Source organism: Canis aureus, chromosome 25 (genome assembly GCF_053574225.1).
Source record: "Canis aureus isolate CA01 chromosome 25, VMU_Caureus_v.1.0, whole genome shotgun sequence".
Lineage (NCBI taxonomy): Eukaryota > Metazoa > Chordata > Mammalia > Carnivora > Canidae > Canis > Canis aureus.
In genome coordinates, this window is record NC_135635.1 from 6,207,245 (window position 1) to 6,232,202 (window position 24,958).

The 24,958-nt window shown below is 39.1% G+C and overlaps 2 protein-coding genes and 1 pseudogene across 5 annotated transcripts in view; 1 reads left to right on the top strand and 2 right to left on the bottom strand.

Moving 5' to 3' along the window:
• Positions 1-8,469: 8,469 nt before the first annotated feature.
• LOC144296905 (glutamate dehydrogenase 1, mitochondrial-like) lies at positions 8,470-12,323 on the bottom strand (annotated as a pseudogene).
• The window catches only part of LOC144296902 (olfactory receptor 8S1-like), a 170,688-nt gene continuing 157,900 nt past the window's right edge, over positions 12,171-24,958 (top strand). The window contains exon 1 of one of the 2 annotated variants that reach the window (XM_077870272.1): positions 12,171-12,243. The gene's annotated coding sequence lies outside the window, so the exon portion shown is untranslated. The remainder of the gene's footprint in view (positions 12,244-24,958) is intronic. The other variant, XM_077870268.1, reaches the window with a different exon arrangement.
• Positions 17,792-24,958, bottom strand: part of C25H12orf54 (chromosome 25 C12orf54 homolog) — a 32,987-nt gene continuing 25,820 nt past the window's right edge. For all 3 annotated transcript variants that reach the window (XM_077870276.1, XM_077870277.1, XM_077870275.1), the window contains 2 exons: positions 19,071-19,241; positions 17,792-17,996 (listed from right to left, as the gene is read on the bottom strand). In XM_077870276.1, the coding sequence (XP_077726402.1) occupies positions 19,148-19,241 (94 nt within the window). In that variant the 3' untranslated portion in view covers positions 17,792-17,996; positions 19,071-19,147. The remainder of the gene's footprint in view (positions 17,997-19,070; positions 19,242-24,958) is intronic.

The window sequence follows — 24,958 nt, forward strand, 5'->3', positions numbered from 1 at the left end:
ATTCCCCAAATGAATGAGACCATATAATGTTTGTCCTTCTCCGATTGACTTATTTCACTCAGCATAATACCCTCCAGTTCCATCCACGTTGAAGCAAAAGGTGGGTATTTGTCGTTTCTAATGGCTGAGTAATATTCCATTGTATACATAAACCACATCTTCTTTATCCATTCATCTTTCGATGGACACTGAGGCTCCTTCCACAGTTTGGCTATTGTGGACATTGCTGCTAGAAACATCGGGGTGCGGGTGTCCCGGCGTTTCATTGCATCTGTATCTTTGGGGTAAATCCCCAGCAGTGCAATTACTGGGTCATAGGGCACATCTATTTTTAAATCTTTGAGGAACCTCCACACAGTTTTCCAGAGTGGCTGTACCATTTCACATTCCCACCAACAGAGCAAAAGGGTTCCCTTTTCTCCACATCCTCTCCACCATTTGTGGTTTCCTGCCTTGTTAATTTTCCCCATTCTCACTGGTGTGAGGTGGTATCTCATTGTGGTTTTGATTTGTATTTCCCTGATGGCAAGTGATGTGGAGCATTTCCTCATGTGCGTGTTGGCCATGTCTATGTCTTCCTCTGTGAGATTTCTGTTCAAGTCTTTTGCCCATTTCATGATTGGATTGTTTGTTTCTTTGGTGTTGAGTTTAATAAGTTCTTTATAGATCTTGGATACTAGCCCTTTATCTGATATGTCATTTGCAAATATCTTCTCCCATTCTGTAGGTTGTCTTTTAGTTTTGTTGACTGTATCCTTTGCTGTGCAAAAGCTTCTTATCTTGATGAAGTCCCAATAATTCATTTTTGCTTTTGTTTCTCTTGCCTTCATGTATGTATCTTGCAAGAAGTTACTGTGGCCAAGTTCAAAAAGGGTGTTGCAAAAAGGGTGTTGTGTTCTCCTCTAGGATTTTGATGGAATCTTGTCTCACATTTAGATCTTTCATCCATTTTGAGTTTATCATGATTTCCTTTTCTGTGCAAAAACTTTTTAGTTACATAAATTTGAAAAGATATATGCAAAAAAACCCACCCTTCCCATTAGATAAAAAAACTATATCCATCCATTACAAACCAACTTTACCAAATAAGTATTACTCTAGAGACTGAAGAGATGACTTAGTATTGGGAAATAAATTAATAAATATATGTTAATTAGTTAAAACAGAAAACGTGTAACAACAGATGAATAAAAATATTCAATAAAATTTTAAAACCAAAAGAAAATTTGAAAACCATTTCTCACATTGTCTAAGTATCTAAAACTAGAGGGCTACTTCGGTAGCACTTCCAAAATCCTTTCTCAACCACACATGATGTGCTTTATGTTCAAGTCAAGCACCATCAAAATACAGGTGTGATAGCTTAGTCTCAGAGAAATCAGAAAAGGTGTTCCACATCTCTTTGGTCACACAGTCCAAAACAAGCTGCATGACCTGTTCAAGAACAGAAACCAAGATAACAGAAACTATGTGCTGCAGGCCATTAATCCATATATTTTCCATAAACAATGCTGACAAACTGACCCAGGATTCCCCTAGTATATTCTGAACTTAGCACAGATGGGGATTAAGGAGTGCTCCTCATGATGAGCATAGGGTAATATATGGGAGTGTTGAACTACTATATTATACACCTAAAATTAATATAATGGGGTATGTTAACTAACTGGAATTAAAAACTAAAAAAAAAAGAAACATAGGCTGAAAAAAATAACTTGGCACAGAAATACACCAATCATGGGTTAATATATTCCTTTTAGATTTGGTTAAGGGTCAGCACTTTTGCTCCAAGCACCCCTGGAAATAAGCACAGGGATGCAATATTCTAGCCATGATTAACTCTGGACTTATATACTGCATAATTATTTACATATTTGAAAATTCTCCTACACTTGAGGTAATTTACATTTGTGGTAGATATGAGTCATTACTGACAGCTCACCATTTTTTAACATCCTCTCTAAATTTTGATAATTTTTGAGTCTTGCCTTCCCAAATTGTAATATAAAAAACTATATTATCTAACCTCCTTTGAAGCTAGATAGGGATCTAACTTCGACCAATCATTTTGATTCAGAAATGAAGATGATGAAACCTGGGTACAAGTTCTAGCAGAGATAGTGTGTCAGAAATACTGTAAGGTGACCCCCAATAAGTCATTCCCTTGGATAATTTCTCCCCCTGAGTGGAGACAGAATGTACATGACTTTTGGAATATGGTGAAGGTAAGGGGTGTCACTTTCCTGATTTGGTAATGCTATAAAGCACAGTAAAGAGATTTTGCAGAGGTAATAACGGTTCAAAACTACCTGAGTTTGAATTAATCAAAAGGATGGTTATGCTGGGAGAGTCTGACTTAATCAGCCATTAAAAGGGGGGCTTGACCGTTTTGTGCAAAGAGATGATCTTCCACTGACATTGAGAAAGTAAAATGTCATGTTGTGGCAGGTCTCCAAAAGCTGAGTGCAGCCAAAGAAGCTGAGAGTAGCTACCAGTGACTAAAAAGTCAGGGCCCTCCATCCTCCTCCTCCTGAAAATTTGAGTGAGCTTGGAAGAGGAATCTCATCCAGTAACCTCCAGATGAGGAGGCAGCCTGGCCAACATCACAAGGGCAGCAGAGGACCAGCTCAATTGTGACTTCACTTTTGACCAACAGAAATTGAGACTTATACAGTGTGGTACAATAAATGTGTATTGTGTTAAGCAGCTAAGTTTGTGGTAATATATCTTACAGCAAGAGAAAACTAAACTAAACGGTGCTGGCAGGAGAGGCAAAGTTGTGGGAATGGCATTTGGGATGACTGCTTTTTGATGAGGGTAGAGTTGCAGATTAGTCCTAAAAGTTGTTTTGGAAGCTTAACTGTCTTAACCTGATTTTTCCAGTCAAGTGCCAGCTTCTATGAACTGGCTAATGAATGTTAATAGATTTCATTTCTGCTTCAACTAACCAGAGAGAATTCTGTAGTTTTACTAACACATTAACTACCACAGTTTACAAACGGATATCAATTATCCTTACAACCCAACTTCAAAACTCCTCATTGTTTCTAAATCTACCAATGTACTCAAATCCCACAATGATTTCAGCTTGGGGAGTGGGGCATTATAGAGTAAAATATGAAAGAAGAGGGCTTACAGTCAAAGGGAATGGCATGGTTTTGCAAATATACATGAAAGTAGACACTGATGATACAGGACCAGGGAGGGAGGGAGAATGTTAGATTAGGCTATGCTAATTGATATGGCACCTTTACCCAGGATTCTTTATTAAGAAAAAAAAATTTCTTTTCATTTTAACCATATGGCTTAAAAATTTATTTAAATTCAAGTTAGTTAACATACAGTGTATTATTAGTTTCAGTGGTAGAATTTAGGGATTCATCAGTTGCATATTAACACCCTCTCATTCTAACAAATGCCTTCCTTAATGCTTATCACCAGTTACCCCATCCACCCACCCACCTCCTCTCTAGCAACCCTTTTTGTTTGCCATAGTTAAGAAAGTCTTATGATTTGCCTCTCTCTCTGTTTTTATTTTTTCCTCCCTTCCCCTATGTTCATCTGTTCATTAAATTCCACATATGAGAGAAATCCTATAATTGTCTTTCTCTGATTGACTTATTTTGCTTAGCATAAAACCCTCTAGTTCCGCCCACATAGTTGCAAATGGCAAGGTTTCATTCTTTTTTTAAATTTTTTTTTTGGATTTCATTCTTTTTAATGGCCGAGTAATATTCCACTGTGTGTGGGTATATAACTTCTTCTTTTTCCATTCATCTGTTGATGGATATCTAGGTTTTTTCCATATTTTGGCCATACTGGTTCTTGATGCTATAAATATTGGGGTGCACGTGCCCCTTTAAATCTCTGTATCCTCGAATAAATACCTAGCAGTACAATTGCTGGGTTATAGGGCAGTTCTATTTTTAGCTTTTTGAGGACCTCCCATCCTATTTTCCAGAGTGGCTAAACCAGTTTGAATTTCCACCAAGTGTAAGAGGGTTCCTCTTTTTCCACATTCTCACCAACATCTGTTGATTCCTGAGTTACTAAGTTTAGCCATTCTGACTGGCATGAGGTGGTATCTTATTGTGGTTTTGATTTAGATTTCCCTGATGATGAGTGATATTAGCCATTTGTAGGTCTTCCTTAGAAAAATGTTTGTTCATGTCTTCTGTGCATTTCTTGACTGGATGGTTTTTCTTTTTGGGTGTTGAGTTTGAGAAGTTCATTATAGATTTTGGATACTAACCCTTTATGTGATAAGACATTTCCAAGTATCTTTCATTCCATAGGTTGTGTTTTAGTTTTGTTGTTTCCTTTGTCGTTTAAAAGCTTTTTATCCTTATCAAGTCCCAATGGTTCATTTTTACTTTTGTTTCCCTTGCCTCTGGAGATGTGTCTAGCAAGAATTTGCTGTGGCTGAGGTCAAAGAGGTTGCTGCCTGTGTTCTCTTCTAGGATTTCGATGGATCTTTGTCTCACATTTAGGTCTTACATCCAATTTGAGTTTATTTTTCTGTATGGTGTAAGAAAGTAGTCCCACTTCATTCTTCTGCACATGGCTGTCCAGTTTTCCCAACACCCTTTCTAAAAAGATTTATTCATTTATTTTTTAGAAAGAGAGAGCAGAGGGTGGAGGGGGAGAGGGAAAGAGAATCCTATGCAGGGCTTGATGTCAGATCACCATCTAAGCCAGAACCAAGAGTCTGATGCTTAACTAATTGAGCCTCCCAGGCACCCCTTGTCTTGGAAACTCTTTATTTCTCTTTCTATTCTGAATGACAGCCTTGCTGGATAAAGTATTCTTGGATTTATATTTTTCCCATTTAGCACATTGAATATATCATGCCAGTCCTTTCTGGCCTGCCAGGTCTCTGTGAGCAGGCCCGCTGCTAGCCTTATGTGTCTACCCTTGTAGTTTAAAGAACTTTTCTTCCTAGCTACTTTAAGAATTCTCTCTTTATCTTTTATTTGGCAAGTTTCACTATGCTATGTTGTGGTATTGACCTATTTTTGTTGATTTTGAGGGGAATTCTCTGTGCCTCTTGGCCTTGAATGCCTGTTTCCTTCCGCAGATTAGGAAAGTTCTCAGCTATAATATATTCAAATAAACCTCCTGCCCCTTTCCCACTCTTCTTCTTCTGGGACTTCTAGGATACAGATTTTTTTTTTCAGACAAATGCCTCTAATTTATTTGCCACACTGTAAGTCAAAGTGACTTTAGGATACAGATATTAATGCACTTTGTGGAATCACTGAGTTCCCTAAGTCTATATTCGTGATATAATAGTTTTTTCCCTCTCTTTTCAGCTTCATTATTTTCTATAATTTTATCTTCTATATAACCTATCCTCTCTCCTGCTTCTTCAGTCCTCATAGTGATTATATCCTGTTTGTTCTGCTTCTCAGTTATAGCATTTTAAAATTTCAGCCTGACTAGTTTTTAGGTCTTTTATTTCTGCAGCAAGGGTTTCCCTGGTATCTTCTATGTTTTTTTCAAGTCCAGCAAGTAGTCTTCTGTCGATCTAAGTTCTTCTTCAGATGTATTGCTTATATCTGCTTTGAGCTGATATATCCCTAGCTATGATATCTTCCTGGTCTTTCTTTTAGGAAGAATTACTCCATGTTGCCATTTTGACTAAGTTTCTATCTTTTGAGTGTTATGAAAGCTTGTTATGTTTCCTGTACATCAGAGTAATGATGTAATAAGAGATCATATACGGTCCAGGGCCTGGCACTAAGTGTTAATGGTATACGTTGTGTACACTTTTTGCTGCATTTTGGCTGCTCTTTCCCACTGCTCCATCCTCGGCAGACTTTCTCCTTGCATGAAGTGGGGTGTGTTTATAAGTGATCTGACTTTGGTACAGCTGTGTTACAGGGCTGGGGAAAGCCCAGAGTCCCCCTACTACTTTGCCATCTTAACTCCTCCATTAAAACATATGGTTGTTGAAGACAACTTGTCCTGGAAGATCTTATTATAGGCATGGAGAACTTCATTTCTAACCTTTTGGATCTCATCTTTTAGGTTTGTCCATGATTACTCTTACTTTAGTACCATCATAACCTCTATGCTTTTTAACACTGAAGACATTATTTTCCCTAGAGATTCTGGTACATGATGTCTATTATATTTGCAGGGAAATCAGAAAGCAACATTAAGGGGCTAAAAGTAAACCTTGTGGTGGTATGCTGATTCTATGGCAGAAGGTACCAAGATTAGGTAAAACTGTAGATAATCGAAAGAATGAGAGATATCCAGTGGAAGTATCATGTTGTCCCAAATATATATACAGAAGACAGACGATGCATGAATAGAGAGCATTGCTATTACCAGCTTGTAGCCAAATGTTGGGCAAAATCACCCTCTGCCTGGTTCTAATTACATGCTAAATGAGGTCCATTAGTATTGCCTGCACCCTCTTCTTAGTAATTAAGCAGTATCTGAGTACTAGAAGATAGTAAACCTCAACTCTTATTAAGAAAGCAGTAGAATAGAGTGAAAGTATCCTCTAATTCTCTGTATAACATTCTGATATGGCTAATGAAAAAGCTTGCACAGATGACTGTTGACTACTCAATTTTTTTGACTACTCAATTTTAAAAGGACTTCCATTGATAGCCTTTGCTAGGCCAGACATGAAGAAAACATTTCAAGAATTAAGCAAGTTAAAGAGGACCTATTTGCTAAAGTAAAGGTGACTTGGCTTTTGTATCCCATTCTGGAAAGCAGGTCAGGTACAGTTCATCTTCATGTGAGATGGACTCCATTTTGCAATTACTGTTCTTCTGTAAGGGTACCTGAATTCTCTGGCATACTGCCACAACCTGATAGGATGAGATTTAGATACGACCACTTTCAAAATACGTTGATTCATTACATTGATAATATGATAATTTACTCTTTGGAAGAGGAAGCCAAGGGTATTTGTCTGTTTGTTTGTTTTTTCCCCAAGGGTATTTGTAAATTACAATGTGCAGAAGTAGTCAAAGATAGGTGATTTAGGGCAGAGAACAATCAAATATCCAGGAATATCCCAAGTTGAGCCCTCTAGGGACATTTCACAAATAGTAAAGAACAAATTACTATCCCTCTGGGTCCCACTAATGAGAAAAGGACACAAGGTCTTATGGAGCAATACAGATTCTGGTAGATACATATACTGAATTTGGGTATCCTATCCTCTCTAATACAGAGTGACTAGGAAAGAAAAGACTAAATTCAAATGAGCTGGAAACAAAGGAAGTCTCTGAGGATCTGCCAAGGGTAAGAGTATAAGCAGACTATATAATCCTAACAGACCAATGATTTTATATGGGTATATTACTAAAACTCAGACAGACTGGAGTTATTAGTTTTTAGCTGACACCAAAAGGCAGTTACTGGTATTCTGAATTAGAAAACTATGCTATGACTAAGTACAAACCACTTGAGATACAATTACTAAGACACTTTATTTTATTTTGTTTTTATTTTTTTTACTAGTACACTTTTAAGCTCTAGTGGAAACAGCCCATATGACTGGCTGAAAGACAAACAATTACCAATATATATATATTTTGATATGAGTGATGTCAAAAGACATTCAATTAAAGAACTGTGCAGCAAAGTTCTTTGGTAAAATGTAAATGTTATATACTCCGGAATATGCTGAAATGGAGTAAGTGCATTCTATTCATGAGCAGGTAGTCTCTCTCTCTCTACCTGTAGGTTCTAAGATAGAACACTTTCTCTTGTTGGTCTAAATTTTGTGTCTTCCCACTGAAGTAGTCTGCAAGTAGTCTGCTTGCTCCATGAGTAGGAGCTCCTGTATTGAAAAAGGATACTTCATATGGTAGTTTGCTGTTATGTGCCCAGCAGATAGGAAAGGCACAGACAATTTAATAAAATTTATTCTCCTAATCCATAGGTACAGAAGGTCTTTCCATTTCTTTGTGTAGTCTTCAATTTCTTTCATCAATGTTTTATAGTTTTCAGACTACAGGTCTTTTACTTCTTTGGTTAAGTTTATTCCTAGGTACTTTATTACTTTTGGTGTGCTTGTAAATGGAATTGTCTTTTTAATTTCTCTTTCTGCTACTATGTTATTAGTGTATAGGAATGCAATAGATTTCTGTATGTTGATATTGTATCCTGTGACTCTACTGAATTCATTTATTAATTCTAGTATTTTTTGGGAAAGGGTGTCTTTTGGATTTTCTATGTATAGTATCACGTCATCTGCAAATACTGAAAGTTTTACTTCTTTACCAATGTGGATGCTTTTTATTTCTTTTTGTTGTCTGATTGTTGTGGCTAGGACTTCCAATGCTATGCTGAATATAAGTCATAAGAGTGGACATTCCCTGCAATCCAGTAAATGCACTTCTAGTATTTACCCCCAAAATACAAAACACTATTTCAAATGGCTACATGCACCCTTATGTTTATTGCATTATTTATAATAGCCAAAAACTACAGAAGCAGTCCAGTGTTTATCGACAGATGAATGGGCAAAGAAGATGTGATAAATATATCACATTACATATATACTATTCAGCCACAAAAAAGAAGGAAATCTTGTCATTTGCAACAACATGGGTGGAGCTAGAGAGTACAAAGCTAAGCAAAATAAGTCAGTCAGAGAAAGACAAATACCACATGATTTTACTCGTATATGGAATTTAAGAAACAAAACAAAGGAGCAAAACTGAGTGAGTGAGACGTGTGCATAATCCTTAAGACATTATTGTTACTATACAGACCAATATTCTTAAACTCACATGTTAAACTTTCAGTTGCTCTTAATTTATCCCTCTATTTCAATGTTTCCATTTAGGAACATATTCCCTCTATATAAGCAAATCCTTCCAGTATTTCTGTTGTGAAAGTATACCGGTGCTAAATGTACTTAGCTGCTGTTTCCCTGAAAATATTTCCCTTTCAATTTTTCTTGAAAAGGTAGACTTTTAACAACGTTTTTTATTACCAGGTTAAGTCATGAAGTTACAAAGTAGTTAGCAATTTCTGAAGGAGTATTATTGCTTTTTTAAAAAAGTCTCATTCATTACATACCTAATGTCTAATATTTCATTGGTATACCACTGTTCAATAGGTCTTGGGCAAAAAAATTGTAAACACTCAATCCAATGTTTTAAGCTCTACTTTGTTATTTAAGCTTTGTGAATTTGGAGCCTCTAAAAGAAAAGGGAGATGGAATAAGGCAGGGCTGGAGACATTGGCAATGCTTAAGCTGTCAGCCAGACTCCAGACACCAAGACCAAATAGTTTTTTCCTGGGTTATTCTACTTGAATTATTGTTCAATTACTTAGTGCAATAGATCCTTAAAGAAATGAAAAATTAACATGATAAGGAGATTATTGCATTATTTGGACTACATGTCATAATTATATTTAGCAAATTCAGATAGCCACAATAAAAATAGTCTCCATCATCTGTAGTTATGAAGATAATGATAATCCATCTGGATTTTTATTTTTGCTGTACAATAATACAGTATGGATGAACTACAAATGATACTATTTTATGTCATAAAATATGAGTTTTTCATTTATGTCTATAAGCACTTACTGCTTGAGTCAAGGTTAGGCTTTTTAAATGACGCAAGGCAATTTTATTACAGCGACATGTACTTCTATCATTCTAAAGGAATGAAATGCATATGAGAAACAGTTTTTATTTTTGTTTGTAATCTGTGAAATTGAGTTATTTTGCTGATATGAAATAACAATAAGTAATTTTAGGACAATACTACCTTCTGAAAATGCCACACATCCACTTCTTAAATTGTATAAAATTTATAGTATATCCAATCTCAGACTTGGCTGGAGCAAAATTATGTAAATGACTGCTGAGCTGAAACAAAAGGTAATCAACATGTTGGGAACAGGCTATGGAGCAAGGAACCATATAGTTAGATGAAAAGACTTTTTATTTAAAGGCAAAATATCCAAAGTGGCCCTCTGGCACAGTCATTTCCACTTTCACACTCATCAACATGTATGTGATGACCCTTAATTTCTTCCTTCTTAAAAGGCTGATTTGGACGGAGTTATTGAGAATGATGTCCATAAAAGAAAAATCTTTCTGTAGTTACGTTTAACTTGTGATAAGTCAAAGGTAAAGAGGATAGTGAAGAAGTCAGCTATGATTCATTTATTTGAAGGTCAAACCAGCCTCACTGTACACATTGAAGACTTTCTCAGTGGTGCTGACACAGGCAGCTGTTCTCAGGTCCAATCTTAGATTATACGTTGTGGCTGTGTACATTATTTCCCTGGCAGAAAACTCTATAGTGTAAGCTAAACCAGAGAGTACACTGCCTTCCCTGGATATTGTTTTGGAACCCTGCTGTGGATACAATGGGGAAAGTTCGATGGTGTTTTATAAATTTTCTTTCTAAACTACCTTGGACAGACACGAGAAAGCAGTGGTTAGAATCTCTTTCATACTTGAAGATCAAACAGCCATAGATGATATGATTTATATTCTTTAGCCACTCAAAGTAAAATACTATCACTCCTTCAGCATTCAAGTGTAGATGAGGAATAACCATAATGTTCCTCTTCAGAAACAATGAGTATTCCTCAGCCATTAGAAACGACAAATACCCACCATTTGCTTCGATGTGGATGGAACTGAAGGGTATTATGCTGAGTGAAGTAAGCCAATCGGAGAAGGACAATCATTATATGGTCTCATTCATTTGGGGAATATAAAAAATAGTGAAAGGGAATAAAGGGAAAAGGAGAGAAAATGAGTGGGAAATATCAGAGAGGGAGACAGAACATGAGAGACTCCTAACTCTGGGAAACGAACAAGGAGTGGTGGAAAGGGAGGTGGGCGGGGGCGGGGGTGACTGGGTGACGGGCACTGAGGGGGGCACTTGATGGGATGAGCACTGGGTGTTATGCTGTATGTTGGCAAACTGAACTCCAATTAAAAAAAAAAAAGAAAAATCTTATCAGTTTCTGGAGTTGTTAGCTTGTTCGCAGCTTCAGCAATAGTCTTGGCTTTGACTGGGTGCACTGGATTTGGTCACCTGCTTTTCTCATTGGCAACAGGGATGAATATTTTGCTCAAGGAAGTTGGCTTGCAGGATGCTTCTTTCCCAGGGCTTAGGCTTGGAGAAACTCAGGACTGACCCATGTTGCAATCTGAATTCCATATGCTCCCATTAGATTCAGCAACACCAACACATTTAGCAAAATTACACTGTAAGTAGAGAGTCCAAAGCTGCCAAATCCCTAAAAAGCAAATATTTTATCTCCAAACCCTGGTGTCATTCCTGAAATGCTCATTAAACAGTCTTCATTAAGGAAGTTTTCAATACCATGCAAAACATTATTGCCAGTAACAGAGGGACGTGGGTGGATGTGACCCAGATTTACCATGTGACCCAGGATGGCAGGCATGTGTTTTAATTTACATGCCCTATGGTGCTGGCATAGGTGTCAGCAATCTTAGACACCTCTTGCTCACATGTGCCCATGTCTGGGGAAGGCACATCAACGCCAGGACCAATAAAACGCCTTTTTGTCAGTTCCCTGATGATCCCCCTTGTGATCTTTTCCAATTCATTACTGGTGTGGTTCTTGGTATAAATCTTAACACCAGCACTCGCACCCCCAAATGGCACATCAACCACAGCGCATTTAGATGTCACAAGGGAAGCCAAAACTTTCTTACTTTACCTTCACATCTTTGCTGTAAAGGGAGCATGCAGTGCTGGCTGTGTTGGGCCCCATAACCCCAGATGACCTCCCTGCCGCTGTTGTCACGTGAGACGGGGAAGCTCAGGCTCAGCACGTGGTTGCAGGACTTGAGGATTCGCAGGATGCCACGCCCCCCCGCTCAGCTTCTGCTCCTCACTCTCTTCGTTCTGGGCGTGTGCCACCAGCTTGTCCTCCAGGATGCTGGCCTCGTGGCAGAAGAAGCTTTCCACCACCTCGAGGATGGGGTTTCCTCCCAGAATACCACGCTGTCCTGCAGCAGCGGCATTTCCTCCCATCAGCACCCGCTCTTCCCCTCCCGCCTTCCCGGCAGTCTTCTCTCCAGGCACCACCCACCACATGACTGGGAGGAGTCAGCTGCGTCGCGCAATGCCCTCTGGGACCACCGGGCAGGACCAGCATGCCCCGCGCGCCTGCTTCCGGACCACCGGAAGCTCGGGTCCGCTACTTCCGTGGGGCGCTGGGCGCAAGGTGCGGGGCGGCGGCGGAGCTCTCTCCATCATTGAGGTACGTTTTTCTTTCGTTGTGAGGTGCATTTTGCATTCATTTTCATCTGCATTTATTTTCTTTCATTTCCAGAATATCAACCCGTGCGTTGCCTTACGGCTGCCATCGTGTATGTTGGGAAGTTTTCAGTCTACTCGTTTTTTCGAAGGCAGGCGCGCCCCTGCTTCTTTCCTAGGCCCCAACGTGGAGGCCCCTGACCCCAGGCCCCTTCTTGCCCCACCCTTGGGTGGTTCCTAAGAGGAGAGGGTGTCTGCTTGCTTAAGGAATTTGCCTCGCACCACCCCGCTCCGAGCACACTCAGACCTGGGGCGCGCCCTCTGCGGGACAGGGGGCTGTGCGCGGCGCTGGAGGTGGGCCTGAGGCTCTGTGCGCGGGGAATTCGAGGCCCCAGTTTGGAGTCCGAGTTACAGAGTGTGATGCCTGCAGGTGGGCAGATCAGCCAGACTGCAGGACCCCCCCCGCCCCCCCCCGTCCCCCACCTTGTGGAGAGGGACAGGTGGAAAGTGAAGTCCAGGCCAGAACCACAGCTGCCTGGGCTTAAAGGTGGTGCTGTTTAAAGGTATTTGTCTTTTGCCTCCCTCAGTTTTTAACATTTTCTATATCTTTGGTTTTCAGTCGTTTATTAATGAGGTGTGGTTTCTTTTATTTTTTATTTTTTTTAAAGTATTTATTTATTTATGAGAGAGACAGAGAGAGGCAGAGACACAGGCAGAGGGAGAAGCAGGCTCCCTGCGGAGAGCCCACCATGTGACTCCATCCGGGGTCTCCGGGATCACGCCCTGGACTGAAGGTGGCGCTAAACTGCCGAGCCACCCCGGCTGCCTTGGTTTCTTTTTATATTTATCCGGCTGGAGCTGTTAAACATCTCTCATCTTCAAACCCACCATTATGCTTTCTGATGTGCAGGTTCTGGGATACAAACACTGGTTCGAGGGGGCATGTGATTTTATGCTGTATTTCTCATTTTTTGTCTTTGTATTTCAGTGAGAATATTTTTTGTTGACCCCCTTCTAGTTTATTGATTCTTCTGTTCCTAATGTGTTTAATTTTGGTTATTATGCTTTTCAATTTTAGCATTTATGTTTGATTCTAATTCATAGATTCCAGTTCTCTGGAGAGATTCTCCATTTTGCCATCTATTTTCTTGAACACATTTATCAAAATCACTTTAAAATGTATGTCTAAAGAGTTCACAAGTGTTGCAAGAATATGGAGAAAAGAGAACTCTTGTGCACTGTTGGTGGGAATACAAATAAGCACAGTCATTATAGAAAACATTATGAGGAGTCATTAAAAAATTAAAAATAGAACTGGCATATGACTCGGCAGTCCCACTTTTGGGTGTGTATTCAAAGGAATGAAATCACTATCTTGAAGAGATATGTGCATCTCATGTTCATTGCAGCATTATTCACAACAGCTAAGACATAGAAACAACCTAAGTGTCCTTCAACAAATGCGTGTGTGTGTACATATTCTCACTTATGTGTGGAACCTAGAAAAGCCAAACTCATAGAAACAGAGCTATGAGTTGCCAGGGGCTAGGGGTTGGGGCAAATGAAGAGATGTTGGTCCAAGGGTACATACTTCCAATTCTAAATGAATAGTTCTGGGGATCTAATGTATAGCATACTAACTATAGATAGCAACGCTGTATGTTTTATATACTTTAAATTTGCTAAGATAGTAGATCTTTAACGTTCTTACCACACACACAAAATGGTAATTATGTGAGGTGATAAATATGTTAACTAGTCTTCTTGTGGTAATTATTTCATAAGATATACATATAACAAATCACCTTGTACATTTAAACTCACACAATTATCACAGTTATCACAAAATTCAATTATATCTTAATAAAGCTAGAGAAAGGCAGGTGTTTGAATAAATGCATGAATGAATGGACATGAGAAAAAAATAAAATGCATATTTAGTCACTTCAATATGTAGGTCACCCATAAATCTTTCTATGGCCTTTTTTCATCTTTTTTTTGGTCATTTGACATTTTCAGAAATAAAACAGACTCTGGCTGATGTTATCCTACTCTAGAAAAGCATGGCTTTGCTTTGTGTAGGTACTTAGAGGTGAATCATCTTAATCCAATATAGGATTGAGCTGCTTCAAAATTGTGTTTCTGTTGTTGTGAGGACTGGTCTATTTCTTGTTTACTATTCTAGAGTGTAGTGCTTCTGTGACTTTCCATCTCTCTAACTAGAGAGGTCATTATCACTCATCTTTTCTTGACAGTCCCTGAGCTCCGGTTTTGAACTATAGATCTGCTTGGCTTCTTAGCCTCATAGACACTACTTTCGGCTCAGCTTCTTTCTTTCTTTCTTTCTTTCTTTCTTTCTTTCTTTCTTTCTTTCTTTTTTTTTTTAAGATTTTTATTTATTCATGAGAGACACAGAGGGAGAGAGGCAGAGACATAGGCAGAGAGAGAAGTAGGCTCCATGCAGGGAGCCCGATGTGGGCAGATGCTCAACCACTGAGCCACCCAGGCATCCCTCTGCTCAACATGTGCCACTTAGGAAATGGCAAAAATTGATGCAGAATGTTAGTCTCATCTTAAAACATTTTGCTGCTTCTGGGGATGTTGTCCCAACAAATCCTGGCTGCCTTAGTAATCCTGAATTTCATGTTTTGTGTCTATATACCTGTGAACTGCCAAAAGTTCAGTGAAGTTTCTCAGCCTCTTAGCTATCAGTTTCTGCTAGGCTTCTCAGTCCCTTGGCCATACACTACTTACAAATAGACAAATGCCTTGAGGATAGTTTAGGGTAATACAGAATTTCAGGCTCATTTCAGCACACTTCTCTTCCCTCCAAGGTCTTGGTCTCTGACTCTTGACACCCTTGTTAGACATTTCAGATGCTTTTTATGTTTCATTTATCTTCTGGTTCTCAAAAGGAATGTTGATCAGTTACAAGCCAGTCCTACATGATCAGAAGTGAAGTGTCCATATACTTCATGATTAAGAAAAAGTGAAATTTCTAGAAAGATGGCCTAACATTGAAGGTAAAGCTTTTACTTTCCAAAATGTCTTAGTGTTGGCTGTCTCAAGTATTTATCATTTGGTTCTTTTTTTTTTTTTCCTTTCAGAGAACCAGGTTTCTGCTCTCTTTGGCTCTTATCTGGTTCTCTCTGGTCATGCTATGGCCTCTAAAGATTTTTTTTTTTTTCATTCGTGATAGACATAGAGAGAGAGAGGGAGAGACACAGGCAGAGGGAGAAGCAGGCTCCATGCTGGGAGCCCGATGCGGGACCCGATCCCGGGACTCCAGGACCATGCCCTGGGCCAAAGGCAGGCACCAAACCTCCGAGCCACCCAGGGATCCCCCCTATCATTTGGTTCTTAATAACCTTTCTCTGGATGCTCCACTTTGATCTCAATGATACTTAGGCATTGTTATTTTTTTTTTAAGATTTATTAATTTGGGAGAGAAAGTGTGTGTGCGTGAGTGGGGGGAGGGGCAGAAGGAGAAAGGAGGATCCTCAAGCAGACTCTCAGCTTACTATGGTATCTGACATGGAGTTCCATTTTAGGACCTTGAGATCATGATGTGACCCAAAATCAAGAGTCAGATGCTTAACCAAATGAGCCACCCAGGTGACCCTAAACATTGTTATTTTAATTTGCAGTTCCCAAATGACATTGATGTTGAGCATCTTTTCATATGCTTATTTGGTACCTGTATATCATCTTTAGTGAGGAATCTCTTACTTTGCCTATTTTTTTTAAAGGTTTTATTTATTCATGAGATTCATGAGAAACACAGAGACATAGGCAGAAGGAGAAGCAGGCTCCCTGCAGGGAGCCCAATGTGGGACTTGATGCTAGGACCCTGGGATCACGCCCTGAGCCAAAGGCAGAGGCTCAGCCACTGAGCCACCTGGGCATTCCTGTTTTGCTCATTTTTTACTTTGGTGGTTCATTAACTTATTGTTGATTTTTAAGAGTTCTTTGTATATTTTGGTTTATCTGATGAATCTTTGTAAATATTTTCTCCCAATCCATGACTTGTCTTATTCTCTTGTCTTTGAGAAGTAAAACTTTGAAGATAACTCTATTAATACCTTTTTCTTTTTTTTAAGTTTTGCCTATTCTGGATGTATCTTACTATTTTGTCAACCTCTATACATTTCTTACTGGAATTTTATATTTAACTGTTTTTGGAACTTGCAAAACCACTGAAAGTTTTTTTTTTTTTTTTTTTAATATTTGTGTGAGAGAGAGAGAGAGGAGTGGGTAGAGTGGGAGAGGAAGAGGGAAAGGAATCCTCAAGCAGGCTCTCCGCTGAATCCCAGGACCCTGAGATCATGACCTGAGCTGAAAACAAGAGTTGGACGCTTAACCAACTTAGTCACCCAGGCACCTCCCCCCCCCCCCCCCCCCCCCCGCCCCACACTGAAAGTTATTTTAATACCATTGAATTAGCATTAAAATAGAAGACATCCTTGTATAGTTTTGTTTTCAGTACAAGCCCCACATCGGGTGTAGAGCTTACTTAAAAAAAATTAAAATTGGCATTTTAATAAATACCAAGTCAGCATCTAATGATTTAATGTTTTTTAAAAAATGTAGTTTGTTGCTATAATGCATTCTGCTTATTTTACTGGTGTTATGATAAATTTTCACTTCTGGGGTTAAATTTTATGTTGTATAGTTTTTTGTTTTTTTTTTTTAGATTTTATTTATTCATTCCTGAGAGGCAGAGACATAGGCAGAGGGAGAACAGGCTCCATGCAGGGAGCCCGATGTGGGACTCGATCACTGGACTCATGCCCTGGGCCGAAGACAGACGCTTAACTGCTGAGCCACCTAGGCATCCCTGTTGTATAGTTTTTGTATGTTATATTCAGTTGTTTAGATTTGTTTAGAATGGAAAGAATTTAAAAACCTTACCTTTCCTGTCATGTAATATATGTATTTGTATGTTCAAAGGTCACCATCTTTGATAAAATCCTAAATATTACTTCCTTGTAGGAAATATTTTTGGACAAGATGGCTTTTTTTTGTATATATTTTTTTATTGGAGTTCAATTTGCCAACATATAGCAACCCAGTGCTCATCCCGCCAAGTGCCCCCTTAGTGCCTGTCACCTAGTCACCCCATCCCCCCACCTACCTCCTTCTCCACCACCCCTTGTTCATTTCCCAGAGTTAGGAGTCTCTTATGTTCTGTCACCCTCACTAATATTTCCTACTCATTTTCTCTCCTTTCCCCTTTATTCTCTTTCACTATTTTTTATATTCCCCAAATGAATGAGATGGTTTTTTCATAGTCTGGAGAAGAGCTATATACTGTGAGACAATTTAGATCACAAGATATTAAAAATGAAAGCTTTCAGTATTTTCCAGTTATGCCTCATTATTTGCAGAGGAGGAAACTGAGGCCCACTAAAGCAGAATAACTTAGACAAAGTCAAAATGGGTTTGTGACCTTATAATCCATATCTTTCCCTAATCTACAGTGTTGTTTTATGAACCAGCCTTGGACATCCAGTGTCTATATTCTATTACCCAGTAAAGATCAATAAAGTAAATTGTCTTTTGTATCACATTTATTTTATCAGTTGTTTGCTGGTTTCTTTGCTTGGTGATTGTGATGTGCTTGGGTTTCATTCGATTTCCAAGTTCCCAGGTGCAGCCATAGATCCTGGAGTCTCTGCCCATGAGTATCACTTTTACTTCTGGGCAGTGGTGATGTCTGCTAATGACTTCTCTTCTTCAGGTAACTAAAGCTGTGCCCTAGATGTCGTAGTCACATGAATGGAAATGAAAGAAATTTGGTTCACTAGGCAGGTGGCACTGCTTTCATGACCCTGTCCCAAGATATCAACATGAGGCAAGGGATGAAGTATACTGGTTGTATACCATCTTTCTATGTAGTGTTCACTCTTTGCTGTCCTACATTGCTGCCTATGTTTTACTGGAGGAAAAGGAAGCTCCCTGCCTTAATTTCTGAACCAAATTGAATTTTGAATGATGACAGAGTTTTTGTACGTGTATGTGTTCTTTCAGAAAGCTGCATTCTTTTTTGCCAAAATATTGGAAACCTGTGTATTTTGCTGATATATGGGGGATAAATATGAGATAAAGTATTTAAAGGGGACTATTCAAGGAAATACAGTTACTGTATTTAGACACATGCAGATAAGCCCACTTTCTTCGTCACCCATCACTCAGGCTCTTTCTTGAAAGGAATTCCCAACACAGGCCATATAGAGAGTGTGGCTAGCTTAGTATATGCCACAGGTAAGTGTCTGAGAGTCACCTTCTCTAAATGATATTAGGTATCAGATGAAACTAGAGAGTAGGGAACTGTGTCATATGCACAGTATGTGTCATACGTCACTCAAGCAATGCCTTTGAGGGCACACTCAAGTACTTTAGTAATGAAAATCTTGGCAATGTAGTCTATTATGGACCTATTGTGTTTAACTCTTGAGTCTGAATTAAGCCACAGAGGTAATTCAGGATTCCAGAGTACTTTGCAGAAGGGAATAATGTGCTGCACATTTCTTAGTAAGTTTTTAAACTTTCTTACCTTTCCATCTCTTTATCCCATACTTGTCTCTCCATGATTTTCCCTATATGGAACCATCCACACCTGACATACTTTGATCAGAGAGACAAGAAATCATGACTTGGCCCTGCCCTCAGCCTTCCACTCTTTTACTCCTTGTCCCTTGTATTGGAGCACACCTGCTTGGTTTGATGCTGCCCTGCCATGTTAGAGTGAAGATCCATGAAGCCTGGTTTCCTGACTATGTAAGAATGGACAGAGTGGAGCTCATGGGAAAGATCATGTGGGTGAAACACCTGGCAGAAGCAGAAGAGGCTTTCCTCTCTTGATTGTAGGGTTAGGGTCCAGGGTAGCAAGCTGATCTATCAGAGAACTATCTTCTTAGGTTGTGGGGGTGGACCCTTGATGGCAGCTCTCCAGTGCTTCTCAAATTTAGGGTCATCCCAGAATTTGGAGGCCCGACACTTCTGTACCAAATAAGAGAAAGTTGTGAATATATGAGAGAGGGAGAGATCCCATCCTTTCCCACCATTCCCCCCTGCCCTGGCCTCCACTGTCCTTAGGGATTTTATTATCACATTTCACAGAAATGGGCATTACTAATGCTCTGGGAGTTGCAATTCTCTGACGATCATGTGTCCCACAGGAAATAGCCCTTGCCAGGTCTTAGAAAATGTAGTGTCATAGCTTATCAGAGCTTGTGTCTTCATCAAGAAAGGACAATTCTTCATGCTTGCCTCAGAGAAATATTAAAATTAAGTAAAAACCTAGGTCAAATATGTTTTTTGAAAGATTTATTTATTTGAGAGAGGGAGAGAGAGAAAGAGAGAGACAGTGCATGGGGAGGGGTAAAGGGAGGGGAAGAGAAGCAGACTCCGCTAAGCATGGAGTCTGGCATGGGGCTTGATCTGATGACCCTGAGATCATGACCTGAACCAAAATCAAAAGTTGGATGCCCAACGAACTGAGCCAGCCAGGCACCTTGAATATGGTTATGACCAAACTAAAGTGCCCCTCATATGTAAAGGTTTATAATAATTACATTTAAAATGTATGTGAGTAGAGATTACCTGTCAGTTATTCCTCTCAGGTTTTTAATACTTTTTTTAAAAAAAGATTTTATTTATTTATTTGACACACAGAGAGAGGTAGCTAGAGAGCACAAGCAGAGGGAATAGCAGAGGGAGAAGGAGAATAGTGGGGAGCCTGATACGGGACTTGATCCCAGGACCCTGGGATCATGACCTGAGCTGAAGGCAGACGCTTCACGGACTGAGCCACCCAGGTGCCCCCCATTTCCTGGTTTTAGCACTGATAAGTTTAAAGTATAATGCTATATCTCTTTAAGAGGAATTGTTTTTATTTCACTATAGCTAACTGAGAAAGGGCCAAAATGGTTCAAACAGAGATCAGGGAGGAAGTTCACCTTCATTTCCTGGTTCATGAAGGACCATATCTGAAACATATCCTACTGACTTTTAAAATAAAAGTGTGTCTGAACTCCTCTGCAAAACATGCTGCCATCTTTTTTGACTATCCAGTCCTCTTTTTTCTTAGTTGTCATTATTGAGAAGCTATTCCTAATGTCTAAATTAAACCTCTGTGTTGTAGCCTGATCTTTCCCTCCCCTAGTCTTTTTTGTCTTATCATCATAATATATATAGTTTTTAGTCCCCATCACCTATTTCATTCATCACCTCTGGTAACCTTCCGTATTTTTCTCTATAGCTAAGAATCAGATTCTTGGTTTGTCTTTCTCTCTCTTAGTCCTTTACTTGTTTGTTTTGTTTCTTAAATTCCATATATGAGCGAAATCATATGTCATTTGTCTTTCTCTGACTTATTTTGCTTAGTATTATAGCTCCATCTATGTTCTTTTTTAAAGATTTATTTATTTATTTATTCAGAGAGAGAGAGAGAGAGAGGCAGAGACACAGGCAGAGGAAGAAGCAGGCTCCATGCAGGAAGCCGGATGTGGGACTCGATCCCAGGTCTCCAGGATCACACCCCAGGCTGCAGGCAGCGCTAAACCGCTGCGCCACCGGGGCTGCCCTAACTCCATCTATGTTGTTGCAAATACCAAGATTTCATTTTTTGATGCTTAGTAATATTCCATTGTAGGTATATACACCACGTCTTCTTTATCCATTCATCAGTCAGTGGCCTTTTGGGCTCTTTTTGTAATTTGGCTGTTATTGATGATGCCGTTATAAACATCAGGGTGCATGTGCTCCTTTGCATCAGTATTTTTGGTTCTTTGGGTAAATACCTAGTAGTGCAATTGCTGGATCTAGGGCAGTTCTATTTTTAGCTTTTTGCAGAACCTCCATCCTGTTTTCCAAGTGGCTACACCAGTTTGTATTGCCACCAACAGTGTAAGAGGGTTCCCCTTTCTCCACATCTTCACCAACCTGTTGTTTCTCATCTTAGTTTTTAAAAATTTTTATTTAAATTCAATTTAGTTAACATATACTGTATGATTAGTTTCAGGGGTGTAGAATTTAGTGATTCATTAGCTGCATACAGTACCTAGTGCTCATTACTTCAAGTGCCCTCCTGAATGCCCATAACCCAGTTATCCCATCCCCCCACCCTCCTCCCTTCCAGTAACCCTCAGTATGTTTCCTATAGTTAAGAGTCTCTTATGGTTTGCCTCCCTCTCTGTTTTCATCTTCCTTTATTTTTACTTCCCTTCCCCTATGTTCACCTGTTTTGTTTCTTAAATTCCATGTATGAGTGAAATCATATGGTATTTATCTTTCTCTGAATGACTTATTTCACTTAGAGTAATACCCTCTAGTTCCATCCAGGTGTTTGCAAATGGCAATATTTCATTCCTTTCTGATGGTTAAGTAATACTGTATTGTGTGTGCATGCATGCGTGTGTGTGTATACCACATCTTCCTTATTCATCTGTTGATGGACATCTGGGCTCTTTCCATATTTTGGTAATTGTGGACATTTCTGCTATAAATATTGGGGTGCATGTGCCTCTTCAAATCACTCTAGTATGTATCCTTTGGATAAATACCTAGTAGTGCAATTGCTGGATCATAGGTAGTTCTATTTTTAACTTTTTGAGAAGCTTCCATGCTGTTTTCCAGAGTAAACCCACAATTATATGGGCTGAGTAGCTGGTAAGTTTGTATTCCCACGGACAGTGTAGGAGGGTTCCCCTTTTTCTACATCCTTGTTAACATCTGTTGTTTTCTGAATTGTTAATTTTAGAACTTTTCCCCAAAGATCAGGAACATGACAGGGATGTCCACTCTCACCACTGTTGTTCAACATAGTACTGGAAGGCCCAACCTCAGCAATCAGATGACAAAAAGAAATGAAAGGCATCCAGATCAACAAAGAAGAGCTCAAACTTTCACTCGTTGTGGACTACATGATACTCTATGTGGAAAACCCAAAAGACTCCACCCCAAAATTTCTAGAACTGATCCAAGAATTCAGCAAAGTCGCAAGATATAAAATCAATACACAGAAGTCAGTTGCATTGCCTCACTAACAATGAGGCAGAAGAAAGAGTAACCAAGGAATAAATCCCTTAAAATTGCACCAAAAAACACAAGATACTTAGGAATAAACCAAACCAAAGAGATGAAAGATCTGTACTTATTGTAGTTTTGATTTGTATTTTCCTGATGATGAGTGATGTTGAGCTTCTTTTCATGTGTCTGTTAGGCATCTGTATGTCTTCTTTAGAGATATATTTGTTCATGTCTTCTGCCCATTTTTAAATTGCATTATTTGTGTTTTTGGGTGTTGAGTTGTGTAAGTTCTTTATATATTTTAGATAGTAACCTTTTGTCAGATGTGTCATTTACAAATATCTTCTCTCATTCCGTATGTTGCCTTTTAGTTTTATTGTTTCCTCCTTTGTGCAGAGCTTTTTATTTTGATGTAGTAATGATTGTTTTTGCTTTTATTTTCCTTGCCTTAGAAGACATATCTAGAAAAACATTGCTGTGGCCGATGTCAGAAGTAACTGCCTTTGCTCTCTTCAAGGACTTTTGTGGTAGATAAACTCAAAATGGATGAAAGATCTTAATGTGAGACAAGATTCCATCAAAATCCTAGAGGAGAACACAGGCAACACCCTTTTTGAACTTGGCCACAGTAACTTCTTGCAAGATACATCCATGAAGGCAAGGGAAACAAAAGGAAAAATGAACTATTGGGACTTCATCAAGATAAGAAGCTTTTGCACAGTAAAAGATACAGTCAACAAAACTCAAAGACAACCTACAGAATGGGAGAAGATATTTGCCAATGACGTATCAGATAAAGGGCTAGTTTCCAAGATCTATAAAGAACTTATTAAACTCAACAGCAAAGAAACAAACAATTCAATCATGAAATGGGCAAAAGACTTGAACAGAAATCTCACAGAGGAAGACATAGACATGGCTAACAAGCACATGAGAAAATGCTCCACATCACTTGCCATCAGGGAAATACAAATCAAAACCACAATGAGATACCACGTCACACCAGTGAGAATGGGGAAAATTAACAAGGCAGGAAACCACAAATGTTGGAGAGGATGTAGAGAAAGGGGAACCCTCTTACACTGTTGGTGGGAACGTGAACTGGTGCAGCCACTCTGTAAAACGGTTTGGAGGTTCCTCAAAGATTTAAAAATAGATGTGCCCTATGACCCAGCAATTGCACTGCTGGAGATTTACCCCAAAGATACAGATGCAATGAAACACCGGGACACCTGCACCCTGATGTTTCTAGCAGCAATGTCCACAATAGCCAAACTGTGGAAGGAGCCTCGGTGTCCATCGAAAGATGAAAGATGAATGGATAAAGAAGATGTGGTTTATGTATACAATGGAATATTACTCAGCCATTAGAAACGACAAATACCCAGCATTTGCTTCAACGTGGATGGAACTGGAGGGTATTATGCTGAGTGAAGTAAGTCAATTGGAGAAGGACAAACATTATATGGTCTCATTCATTTGGGGAATATAAAAAATAGTGAAAGGGAATAAAGGGGAAAGGAGAAAAAATGAGTGGGAAATATCAGAAAGGGAGACAGAACATGAGAGACTCCTAACTCTGGGAAACAAACTAGGGGGGGTGGAAGGGGAGGTGGGCAGGGGGTGGGGGTGACTGGGTGATGGGCACTGAGGGGGGCACTTGACGGGATGAGCACTGGGTGTTATTCTATATATTGGCAAATTGAACACCAATAAAAAATAAATTTATTAAAAAAAAGGACTTTTGTGGTTTTAAGGCTCACATTTAGGTCTTTAATCCATTTTGTGGGGGGAGGGGCAGAGGGAGAGAGGGAATCTTAAGCAGGCTCCATGCCCAGCATGGAGCTCAAAGTATAGTTCAGTGTCACAACCTTAGATCATGACCTGAGCTGAAATCAAGAGTTGGATGCATAATCGACTGAGCCACCCAAGTGCCCCATAGATCTTCCCCATTTGGAGTCTTTTTTTGTGTGTGCGTGGTGAAAGAAAGTGGTCTAGTTTCATTCCTTTAGATGTAGGTGTCCAGTTTTCCCAACACCATTTGTTGAAGAGACTCTTTTTTCCCATTGTATATTTATGCTCCTTTGTTGACGATTAATTGCCCATATAATTGTGGGTTTATTTCTGGGTTTTCTATTCTGTTGATCTGTGTCTATTTTTGTTCCAGTACTACATTATTTGATAACTACAGCTTTGCAATTTAACTTCAAGTCTGGAATTGTGATGTTCCCAGCATTGCTTTTCTTTTTCAAGATTGCTTTGGCTATTTGGAGTCTTTTGCGGTTCTATACAAATTTTAGGATTGTTTGTTCTAGTTCTGTGAAAAATGCTGTTGGCATTTTGATAGGTGTTGCATTAAATATGTAGATTAAATGTGTAGAATTTTAAGAATATTCTTTTTTCTAACCCATGAACATGTAATGTCTTTCCATTTCTTTGTATCATCTTGAATTTCTTTTATCAGTGTTCTATAGTTTTCAGAGTGCAGGTTTTTCACCTCTTGTTAAGTTTATTCCTAGATATTTTCTTGTTTTTTGGTGCAATTGTAAAGGGGATTATTTTCTTAATTTCTTTCTGCTGCTTTATTATTAGTGTAGAGAAATGTATCAGATTTCTGTACATTGATTTTGTATCCTGAGACTTTACTGAATTCATGTATCAGTTCTATTTTTTTTTTTTTTTGGTGG